Source organism: Branchiostoma belcheri, unplaced genomic scaffold (genome assembly GCF_001625305.1).
Source record: "Branchiostoma belcheri isolate BF01 breed outbred unplaced genomic scaffold, Haploidv18h27 scaffold114, whole genome shotgun sequence".
Lineage (NCBI taxonomy): Eukaryota > Metazoa > Chordata > Leptocardii > Amphioxiformes > Branchiostomatidae > Branchiostoma > Branchiostoma belcheri.
Genome location: NW_017802536.1, coordinates 860,805 through 873,309, shown reverse-complemented (window position 1 = coordinate 873,309; position 12,505 = coordinate 860,805). Strand labels below are relative to the sequence as shown.

Sequence of the window (12,505 nt, the reverse complement as noted above, 5' to 3'; positions counted from 1 at the left end):
AACAAGATATATACACAGATAACATTATCTAATAAATCACACCTGCAATTTTGATTATTAATTTTATAACTGTACAGCAATCAATTGTTTGATGTGGCTCCGCTGGAAGAAGCACAGAGTCTTTTTGATTGGGCAGTAAACATCTGTGAGTTTTGTATTTATGTCGGAGTTATGAGCTGGAGACCCCTGGAGCAGGAGGGATGTATTTAAAGAACATTTATACTACACCATACAAATTCAAAACATTTAAATTTGAAAAATGTATTTCTTGCAATATTACATCTCGTCTGAGCAGTAAAATGTTTAATAAAACATGTAACATAATCATTGTTGTGATTTGTAAGTCATGTATATAACTGGGAAAGTTATGGTTTTAAATCACGATGTATTCATTCATGGTTATTTATAATACTCTGTGAGAGATCTTGATAAAGGCAATGTCTAGATATTATGCCTGAATCTATCTGGTAGTTTCACTGTTAACAAAGATGTTGTACTGAAGCTAATTTGACCAACTAGCCAAGTGAGGTTAACCTAACGAAGAATTACCTTTGATGTCTGGTTGTGGAGGCGATGCATAGTTTATATACCGGATTACGTCAGTTGGAGTTTTGACTTCAAAAGTTGGGTTTATCCAAGTCTGAGTACGGAAAAGAAGAAAATAGTCTTCAGTAATTAATACCTACAGAAGTAAACACGTTAAATGTAATAAAAAATTGTTCTGGCTCCAAAATATTAGTTTCCTATATCTTTAAATAGCAGAAGGTCTACTGGTGATTCGAATGTTGACTGGAATTTTAACGTAAAAGAAAACGTACCGTTTGCATGTAACTGTTCTGCTTATGTGGGACGTAGATTGAGATGATAAGAGCTGTTATGACCGCTAGCGTCGCCACGACCAAGCCTTTAGTAATGACACCCACCAGACAAGATTGGGACACCACACAACTATGACCTGGAAAGCAAGAATAAAGAGAAAACTGAATTCAAACATGACCATCAGGGCAACTGCATACCATTTGTCTCTACGGACATTTTTACGCTGGTAATTTTCAATAAAAACAAGAAGCCATAGGTGACAATCCTCCGTGAAGTTTTATATATTTCAACAAAATCCCAAGCGTCAACGCCAGACCTACTGTGCAGACATTATAATTAGGCAACGGTTAATACAATGAGGGCGCGTCACAAGCATAAAACATACAAAGAGCTAAATCCATTACTGCTCCCAGGGCGTGTAAAGATACTGTGCTTCAAGTTCGAAGTTCATTTTAATTACACACACACAATCATTGCATTCACATAAAGATCGGACTATCATGGTCGTGTCTAGTAACAAAGACAGCCCCACCGTCCCAATTGAAAAAAGGGGCCCTGCCGGGTAGTTCCCGGGTAGTTTTATGGCACTTTCGGGCGTGACCCCCGTGTGGCCCCGCGGGACACCCTGTGGCTACCGGGCTATTTTTCGGCCCGGCGGTGACCCGAGAAGATTTTAATTCTGACTTAAATTCTACCCGGGCCCCGCTGACAAAAAGATGCCGTGACCTACCAGTGAGATCACCGGAGGGTACCCCTACGGTTGCCGGCAGTCCACCGGGACACATCTGTTACGTCACAGACCAGATGAACAGGTGTGTACTTCGTAAACCCGGGTAAAATGTGTGACGTCACAGATAAAATGATCAAAAGCGTGAATTCTGCATTACGTATAGGTCAGTACAAGACATTGTCAGAAAAGCTGCTGGGTACCTGCCGGGTGCCTGCCGAAGACCGACCAAAGAGGGTGACAAAATTTTTAACAAAATGCTACTGAAGGAAACTTTTAATTGTGACCACGGCAGCCGATGCCCGCCCGACTCCTGAGCCGGACCGGGGCCGGCCGGGGCTACATCACCGACGGGCACCGGCGTAATTGGGACCGAAGCTTTACCGTGCCTGTATCTAATTAAGCGCGCCTGGAACAAGCCAAATTCCAGCAACAGTTGCGGTAAGCACCGCGAGTGTTACTACCGCCGGCCAGATAACCAGGATATCTGCTTATAGTACCTCTGCTACCAGACAACTGCCTAAACCTACGGCGTATTCCACAGGATTGTAAAAGTAGGGATGTTTCTAAAATATGCATTTACTCCAATATCAAAACAGCTACGGTAAAAATAAAAAGACGTGCATCATCCCGGACATAATGCAACACCACATGCGAAATTACACAGAAATGCGACGTACGGAAGAATGCGTTTTGGCTGCGAACATCTTCCAAAAAACTTGGCATCTCTTAACCATGGGCAAAAACATCTGGAACCACTTATCAAAACCACCCCGTATCTGCATGAACTTTTACCCCCCCCACTGCTATTCCAAACAACGCGTTTTTCTGGACCATTCCAATTCGCCTCGTAATTGTAGGGGTGCGTCTGCGATATTACATTGACCGCGAAAGCAGCAACGGCAAAAATACACATTCGTGCATCAACACGGGCATGCCCGCAGACGGCGTATAAAATTGCGTGCCGATTACACAAAGAGAACCCAGTGTTTTGACTGCGAACATGAAAAATCAGCCGATCACAACACTCCGTCCGGAGGTCCTGACCTCCTTCACGGAGTAATGACGGTATGAGGAATAAATCCTGAAAGATTCCTCAGGGAAAGTGAACGGCCTAAGACTAGTGGTACCAAACTTTTATTATGGTTATCTGCATTATAATATATGCTTCTTCCGATCCCCTTTTCACAGAGCTTTTCACAAAGCTACCAATAAGCACCATGTTGCCGGAGATAACAAAGGTAGTTAATATGTAGCTGTGTTAAATATTAGTTCGGACTAGAAGCTTCTATTTGTGTTAAAGCAAGTGAAACTGATGAGATAAATTTTGTTGACGCATTATAAGGTAACAATGTGGTTATTTTCGTAAATTTGTGGCATCTTACCTCCATCTGCCCTTGGCTGTGCAGCATTTGGGGCGTACATGGGGTTTTGGTGTAACACGTTCCCGATGTACATGGGGTTCCGAAGTAGACCGTCCGTCTTACCGGCAACAGACTCTGCAGTCGGCATTATTAGGACAGAGGTTAACCAATGTTTAGCAATGCTACTTTTGACTCTAAGTACCTTTTGAATTAAGCTATTAAACACTATGAATACTCATCTGGGCAAGAACATGCAATGAAGATGCATATCATTAATAAATAATATGCTAAAACTATATTCTTAAATCGTCTAATGCCTTTCACAGAGGATGAATGACGTAAACTACGAATAAAAACATAAAACTCAAAAACGGAAAATCGACAATGTCCTTAACAAGAAATTGTAAAGTTAAAACGATACGTATCAACTATGTCTCAGCCATAGATAAATAATATTTTCATGATTGGAATTTGGCATGATTGATTTATTGTTTACATATCAAAGGTTGACAAGTCTATTAAAATCTCCTATAATGTTGTAACTGTCACGAACGTACCGGCTAAACTGGTGTTGGGTCCCCTCCATTCGCCATGAGAACAATCAGCAGACTGGCCAGTCGTCGGTTGCTGTTCGTCATAATTTATATCCTGTTCATCGTAAGCAACGGCGTAGGGTTGGACGTCAAACATATCGTCTTCTTCACCGTTTGTTTTGCTGTCCGGTTGGTACGCGACTGCATACGGACGGATACAACTATCGTCTGCAGTGACTTCCTCCTCTAATTCAAATTCATTCTGATAAGAGTTTTCGGCATCCTCTAATTGCTTGGCGACAGGCTGGTCCAAGCCTTCCGCTCCTCTTTTTGAACAATCAGTGTCTATGCTTGCCTCGTCTACATCTTCACTGCATTGGTAGGCAGTAGATGATACTTCTTTAACACAGGTATCTCTTACCTGGTATTGTCCTACGTTATTTTCGTTATAACCTTCGGCATCGTAGATTTCAGTTGACGACTGTTGTTCTGCCTTTTCCTGTGAATTATCAGCACAGAGTGCTTGATTTTGTTTAACCGGGTGAACGTGTGTATCCGATGTACACGTTTCCGGTAACGGCCTTTCTGAGTGAAAAGCTTGATTCTGGTCAGTTTCCCCTATGTTTGTATCAGACGGGCAGACAGTCGGTAGCGATGGACGCTCTGTCCCGTCGTCAGTGCAGTGACCAGGTACATGATCCTGGGCAGAGTGTTCAGCCGAAGCGCCGCTAAGAGCATCCTGTAGCGACTCTTTCACATCCCCGGGCGACGTGTCGTTCCGCTCTTCTGGGGTGGCTGAGTTCCAGTGTTGCTGTATGTCCTGTTGGTTCACAGGGCTTGATGTAGACATAGAAGAATCGCAGATTTGAGTTGGATTTACAACTGTATCGTCCATATCATCCATCGCATGACGGAGTCAAAGCAGTGATGTTCATTCGCACTGACAATATCACCAGTAACGTTGGAGTTCCTAAAACCGTACGGACCGAATAAAAATCTGTTTGATTTTTTGTGATTTGTTACAGGCTGCTATGGTTTTATTGTACCCGTTTGTACATAAATATGAATGGAGACTAATTATATCCCATGGGGTCAGTAGACAATCATCGCAATAATTTGTCGTGCCGATTAAATGCCAATTAGTCTAGTTTATAGCTGAAACTGATGAATACACAACAGAAGATTCTGTAATTAATTGCTATGTTCGGGGCAATTGATTGGAACTTTAATGTTTAAATTAATGGATATATTGTGTACACGTCTGTAAATATTTTCGCTGGCGAAGAGCACGATTGCTACTATCTGCATGCCATATGTAGATTTTGAAAAAAAAACTATACCCAATGCCCGTTTAATTTTAATTACGTATTTTTTTACTCTTCCGCTTTTTAACTGTATTTCTATATAGGGGCCTCAAATCGGCCTACAAATTGAGGTCATGAAGGAAGATACCGTGTATTTTCTTAATTAAATGCTTACCGACCAATTCAATGTCTTCAGGCGGGCGATTTTTTGTTAATTACTAAGGTCCAAGCATGTAACACCGAGATACGGATGGGTTTTTGTTGTTGCCAAAGCTTGACCACAGAACAGATAGCTAGTTATATGTGGGGTTCGTTTATTTGATATATGCATAATGTAGCATTTTTCAGGGTTAAACTGCATGAGCCATTTGCTTTGCCATTCTTCCAGCGTGTTCAGATCTTTTTGTAAAAGGTGTGAGCAATTCTGTGTAGACACTTCTACATACAACAGACAGTCATCGGCAAATAATCTCACATTTGAATCAAGCTGATCTGGTAGGTCATTAATATACATGCAAGAGGAATAGCAATGGTCCCAGGACAGTTCCTTGCGGAACTCCTGACGGAACTCCTGATGCTACTCTAACTGGAGCCGAAGCCTTCCCTTCCATCACTACTGTTTGCTCCCTGTTGGTTAGAAAAGCTTTTAACCAATTTAGTGTTGTTCCTTGGATTCCATAATACTGCAGTTTTGAGATGAGCCTACCATGGGGAACTTTGTCGAACGCTTTTGTGAAGTCAAGTATTGCTAAATCTACTTGATTTTTACTGTTCAGTGCACCAGCTATGTCATGAACTGTTAGTATGAGCTGTGTTTCTGTGGACCGCTTAGCTCTAAACCCATGCTGGTAGTCCGTCAATATGTTGTGGCTTTCTAAATGCTTGGCTGTGGACGATGTGTTCAAGCAGTTACGACGATGTCGCCTTAGATATCTGTTAAACCGGTTCAGGTTGTATTTGCTTGAAGTCATGTTGCTTGGGATGTGCCTGTTCATAGTATGTTCCATCTTGCCTTTGAAGTCTGCCCACTTCGGTGATACTGACATGTCCTCTGTTCTTTTGCCAAAGTTTTTGGCATAGTCCGTGAGATCTTTCTTGATGGCTGGTTTATCGGCCTTTGTGCGAATGTAAACTTTTCTCTTAGGTTTTCTGTTTTGCTTCGGTGCCAAGTTAACATCCACCAGAACCATGTCATGGTCACTTATTCGCGGGAAAACTGTAGTCCTTTCGATTATATTGGGGTTATTAACCAAAACCAGATCCAAAAGTTTACCATTTCTAGTTGGTTCTTGCATTGTTTGGGATAACCCGTGGTTATCCATTAGGCACAGAGGTTTCTCTATTTGACCTGAGTGGGTCTGAGTGTTGTCAGTTGTACTAATGTCCCAATTGATGCCTGAGGTGTTGAAGTCCCCAAGTATGATCACATTGTCAGAGTTTACTTTAGCTCCCAATTTATCTATAGACCTGTCAAGTTCATCCAGACTATTGCCCTTGTCTAACGGGGTCTGTAGTATGTTCCTATTATCAGTGGTTTCCTTTCTGCAAGTTGAGTTTGTGTCCACATAAGCTCGCAGTCTGTGTCTAGGTCTGGTCTATGGGTAATAATTAGATTATTTCCCTTTAGCCTGAAATACACCACCTCCTTGGCCAGTTTGTCTGTGTGCTATGTAGTTGTTGGGGAATATTTCACTACTAGCTATGTCTTGATTGAGCCATGACTATATATTGGACTCCTCCATCGGTCCCATGTCCGAAAACATCTCCACAACATTTTCTTTTTTCGTGTAATCACCCCTGTTCACTATTGCATTTTAAAGAAACACCAAGAAAGAGTTTTTCAGTGACTTCCCCATCCCATATCATTTAACGAAACGCAAAAGAGTCAATCCTCTGACATCCCTTTGAAAGAAAAAGCCACCGTTGGCATAGATGCTTTTCCAGAAGTCGGTGTCCTGGATGTCATGTTTCACGTCATCATTTTCCCGGTCTGGCCTTGTGCTGTGTGTTGTTGCAAGGGTGCCAAAGTCGTGTGTTTCGAAAAGTCGGGTGAGGTACTCTTTTAAAGAAAAGTAATTCTGGGTTGATGTGTACGGCCGTATACCTCGATGCTTTGATGTTGTTGTTGACCACTTTCTTGAAACAATTTGTACTCGTAGGAATATCAGCATGAAAGTTCATCTGAGTTGGTAAATTACATTATGAAAAACTTGTGTCACAGCACATCCACATAGAATCACCGGGACACACAGTGGATCTGGAGGGGGTCAGAATCTTGGATACCGAACAGGATTACTTCAAGAGAGGCATAAAAGAGGCCATATATATCAGGTCACTTCAACCATCGCTCAACCGGGACGGGGGGCGATATCGACTTCAGACAACCTTTGACCCTTTGCTGACGTCACACGTGGGAAAAATCACGTGTCCACAGCATTTGGGTCAGATAGCTGAGGAATACTGAGTGATTCAGTCGAAAATTTCCTGGTGAGTCAAATTTTGAGTTGGAGAAAAGTTTAAGTTTTTCATATCGTAGGAATATTGTTATGCAAAGGCAACAGGAAGCTGATGATCTTTAATTAATTAAAAGGTCTTCCAGCTTTTTCTCAGAAAGACCGGACAAAGCAAACCAACCGGCCAAAAGTGCCACTGCTGATTTTATGTACACGTGTGCTGTGGGGTACAACGAGTAGTTTGGGGTCAGGATCACTACCCATGTCAGCAAACTGGTCGTCACTGCTTGAAGTATCTGTACTGCTGTACCATACTGTGGTCAAATCGCCATGCCCGTCCCTCTCGCTATCACAGAAATCGTCAGTTCAACAGAACAATCGCCAACACTACTGGCCCCAATGTCATGTGTTTCATCTGTGGTCTTCTCCGCTACGTCCACACAAGATTCACTTGATGTACAATCTTCAGATGACTAAAAAAATAGCAACTAGAATGAAGTATCGTCTTATAGAAATACAAGTCAAACTAGAAAATCAACATAAGCAATTAAAATATTCATGCCAAAACCTGCCTAGCTACAGTAAGCTGTCCTGGGTCAAGAAACATGGGAAACATGGAAACTGTGTAGCATCAAGCACGGTAAAACACAGTACAGGAAAAGTTATATTACGTTTTAGTACTCTGCGCGTTAGGGTTTACTTGGTACAGCTTGGCTGCATGCTTAGCCTCCACAACATCGTCAGTCGACGTCCACCCATCCCTATACTTCTCTGCTTTCCTGTCGTGGGCTTCTTCAAATCTATCCTCCCACGGCACGGTGAGCTCAATCATCACCACCTGTGTCGTTTCTTCTGACCACAAGACTATGTCTGGTCTCAGATTTGTTTCCAAGATGACCTCGGGGAACTTCAATTTCATTTCTAGATCAACCCGCATCACCCAGTCGTTTGCTGGGAACAGGATCCCTTTGTCATCTTTACCAGCCCTCTTCCCTTTCCTTCCCTTCTCTGCCTTTCCCTCTTTCACAAACGCCACGAATCTATGTCCTTCCTTCCTCTTTACCCGTTTCCTTGTACCTTGGTACATTATCGATATGAATAAACGTAAGGCCACAGCATGTAAATTTTATGGATGACATCCTCTGCAGACTCCAAATCTAATGCAAGCGGGCGAAAAAAAAACAAGGCGGGCCGAAAGAAACAAGGTTCCTACATTTTAAAATTTTGACTCAATCACTGTACAATGGTTCTGATTCAGTAGGAACATCACAGATACACAGCCAGCATCACATATCACTGCATCAAAGTAAGTAAGAAACAAAACATTAACCCTAAACAGTACACCTGGGGTCCGCGCGGACCCAGCACTATATATTCAGTAATATTTTTTTTTTGTTTCTAAAGATTTTTTTCTGAAATTTTAGGTAATTGTCACCCACAAAGTTGTCTCTCAATACAGTGCAGAAAACTCCGTTTCTACCATTTATAAAGAAAATTATATCTGATTTTCTTTTGGGGTCCGCGCGGACCCCAGCCGGCTTTTGATCATAATGGATACACTGGCGTTCTTTTACATTACCTTATTTCCGTTTTTATATGTTTTATGCACTCATCGTATGTCTACCAAGTTTTCAGAGAATGGTGTAGTAATAGAATTAAGTTTTAATAACTTTGGTGTAATTATGACGTCATATGACGTCAGAGCTAATAATATAGTCCGCCATATTGGATTTTGACTAATGACGTCATCAAATTAGCATATTCTATGCATATTAAATGATTTAACGTATATTTAATTATGTAAGATGTTATTAATGTTGGAAAAGAAGTGTAATTTAATATAAAACTCAGAAAATTTTTATGTTTAAACCAAAATTACTTCTATTTTCAAAAAAACTTCCTGCTAGAAACCCGTTGCCATGGCAACACAAAAAAACATCAACTTACTAGTATTAAACTAATATGAACTTTTTTCCAGAGACATTTTAGGACAGGTCTCCAAATTTGATACTTCTAGCGCAAGCCGTTTAGCCGCTATCTGAGATCAAAGTTGGGCCTCAAAAGCCCCTTCAGTCTGAAATGGGTTTAAAAATCGGGTATTTCTTCTTGTCTTCTTTTCTTCACCAAAGAATAGAAAAAGTTCAAAATGTATGATTTTTGTATGTAATGTGGACACAGAGGTTCCCACATCAGTTTGCCAAACAATTTAGCTGGTAGCATGTTGATAATTTCTAAAAATTAGCAAAAAACTGTTCTGGGGTCCGCGCGGACCCCAGGTGTACAGATTAATCAGTCCGGGAAGGTGTACTGTTGAGGGTTAAATCTGAGCCTTTTCTTGTTTCCTCTCTTTATAGTTATCTGCCATCCTCCTTCCGGCATGGCAACAGACATATTTGCCAATTGCTGACGACTGTAGGCAACAAAATTTCTTGTTTGTTTTCTTCCAAAATCAGACAAAAATTAATGCGAGCGCTGATGTCATCCATAAAGATTACTTGCTGTGGCCTAATAGCGATTTGTGCATATCCATGTATCACGGCGATCAAATTCTAGGGTCAAGTTTCCAATTTGGGGAGGGTATCAGGTTACCGGGGTTCCGCGCGCGGCTTCCGTGGAGCTAGTCTCAACGGTAAATATTTTCTTAGAAATAAGAAACAATTTCATAGGGACTCTCCTGTTCAAATGAATGGATATACTGGCACTGCATATACCTCAAATGTTGTTGTCGTGTTTGCAATGCCCAGATTTCCCAGAATATACTCAGTTTTTTTTATTTTTTATTTTATAAAACATTATAACAAACTTAAGATTTGAGTGGAACAGAATGCCGCCATCGTTTAAAAATCCACCGGACACAGATCGAGACTCTTGTCTTGTTCGTAATTCAAAACATGCATGTAAATTGAATTTGTTTTTGACGATCTGCTGCGTGCCACAGTGGGTTAACCCCATCTAGATTCTGTCTTCCCGGATGTAACAATAAATTGATATAAATACGCATATATCCCGACATATCTCAGTTGTCGCTTACAAGGCAGTGAGCCAATACCCATACTTTGCAATTCGCAGTCAGCAACACGTCCGGGTATTTCCCTCAAGTAGTCATTGCTGTCATCTACACTATAGTAAGTCCTGTTTCTAGTCGTAATGTTTTGTTTATCTAGTATAAGTGCCTGTCACTAAATGCCACTTTTTAACTCACATAACTAGCGTACCGATTGTACCAATTAACTTGTTTCTGTTAAAGGCTAACTATTTTTTATAGTATTACGAAGAAAACTTAGTAGGGAAACATACGGTGGTGATTGAGCAAGTAATTCAAGTTTTCTTTCACCGAAAGTTCTTTTTATCTCTACATACATAACTTTAAATACAATACCAAGTAAATAATGAATGTGTCTTAACCTTAAAATTTATAGCTTAAAGTAAAAATACAAACTTTGTCTTAGGTTAGTCCTTGTCATGATACTAGAAGTCAACTCAAATTTAATATTGTTTTGTGTAATGATAATATCAGTAGCAGTTTTAGTTCAAAAGAATACCATTAAGCCTATCTAACGTAGATAGCAATGAATCGCGGTCTATTCCAAACCAAATTCAAAATAACGGAAAAAACGGTCAATATTTTGAATTTCAAATACAAAATTGTTTCTTTCGAAACCATGGGTGTGTGGAAAGAACACTATCAAGCAGAACGCTGTGCTGCATTTATCTGGATCATTTGCCTCTGTTTAACAGCGTTTTGTTAGAAAACTAGGGGAGGATACTCCATAGTATTTTCAGGAAAGCATGAACAGCGATATGCTTATAAATTTTTGTCCTATGCTGCAATATTATGCCTTTGTTTCTGGAAGTAGACATGGCTAGAATCCCCATGGCTAATGTTGTCTAGGTGATCAATCATGTTCTCAAAGGCCAGGCAAATCACACCTGGGAGAGGTATATGGATTATGGTTATAGATTTTCCCATGGTAGGAGATTTCCAGTATTAGCGGCTGTACCATTGTCGCACCTATGGTTAGTGTTCCGGGTGGTTACCTGCTCGGATACAGGAGTATATACATACCTGTTTGGGTACCTCCTACCTGGGAGTATATGTATACCTGTTCGGATATGCTTATTTTTGTTAACGGTCAATGTCGTATAAAACGATCGATGTGATTTTCAGCACATTAAATAGTAGCAGCATGCTCTGTTGTGTCTGGGCATGGTTTGGGACACAAGGCGCGTGTCCCAAACCGTGCCTGGGGACTGAGCACAGTTCGGGACACGCGGATTGTCCCGAACCGTGCCTGGGGTAAATGTACATTCTGGGACACGCGGGGGACTATCCAGAACCGTGCCTGACCGCAAACAGTTCTCAACATGTGTCCCAAGCGAGTTTCTTTCTTGTATTAACTAGTCTCTGTATATTATTATCTAAGTTCATGTCGACCAAACATAAGACTAAGTTGTGAGAAAACTGCGTATTGAAAGCACATGCTGTACACAGACTCGCAAAATCTCACGTAATCTAGCCATATAAGAAAACCGTGGGCGTGAATAATTATGCTTAGCCTTAGGTTCCCGCCAATCACTATGATTGACAGCGCTTCCGGGCACGGTTCTGGACAGTCAGGCTATGTCCCGTTCTGTGCACGATCAGGCACGGAATGGGACGGGCACAGTTTGGGACACAACACTCTCTTCATAGCGTGATGTTTTGAGGTGTAGAGGATTAGGCTTTTTGACCCGGGCACCTTTTTTTCACAAATATCTTTACTATATTTAATATTTAGATGGTTTACATGTTTCTGCCTATGGAAGAATTTATAATATCTACATCGCATCGGCCGTTAACCATACAGAAACATGCCTTCAAACCACCGGGTGGGTTGTTGGAAGTACAACAGTACCTGCTATAGGCTACTTCCTACCTCTCCTGCAGATACAATCTGGACAAATCAATATTAAGAGCTAAAATTCACATAAGTTGTCACATGTAACCTGCTGATACCGAAGTGGTGCAACGGGTTACAACATAATAGATAGGCTTGATCTACTTGGCTCTAGCCCTGGTCAATTTCCTGTAAAATATGGTCAGGTAAATTAAATACCCGTTTCCCGCCTATATGCAAACATAACAGATAGTGTAAGAGCCTAAATAATTTAGATATGCCCCCTATATTAATGTGAAAACCCTGCTTTTAATACAAATGAATTACAATAATGCGTACATGCAGGGAGTACTTGGAATACATATGCATTGTCTACGAACACTGAACAACTATCATCATCATCATCATGTCCACCGGCTTGCCAGGAC

At 41.1% G+C, this 12,505-nt stretch overlaps 1 protein-coding gene across 1 annotated transcript in view; it reads left to right on the top strand.

Annotated features, from left to right (window-relative positions):
• The first annotated feature begins 12,275 nt into the window (after nucleotides 1–12,275).
• The window catches only part of LOC109462251 (galactosylceramide sulfotransferase-like), a 5,470-nt gene continuing 5,240 nt past the window's right edge, over nucleotides 12,276–12,505 (top strand). Inside the window, exon 1 of the mRNA XM_019758782.1 lies at nucleotides 12,276–12,283. Within this exon, the coding sequence (XP_019614341.1) occupies nucleotides 12,276–12,283 (8 nt within the window). The remainder of the gene's footprint in view (nucleotides 12,284–12,505) is intronic.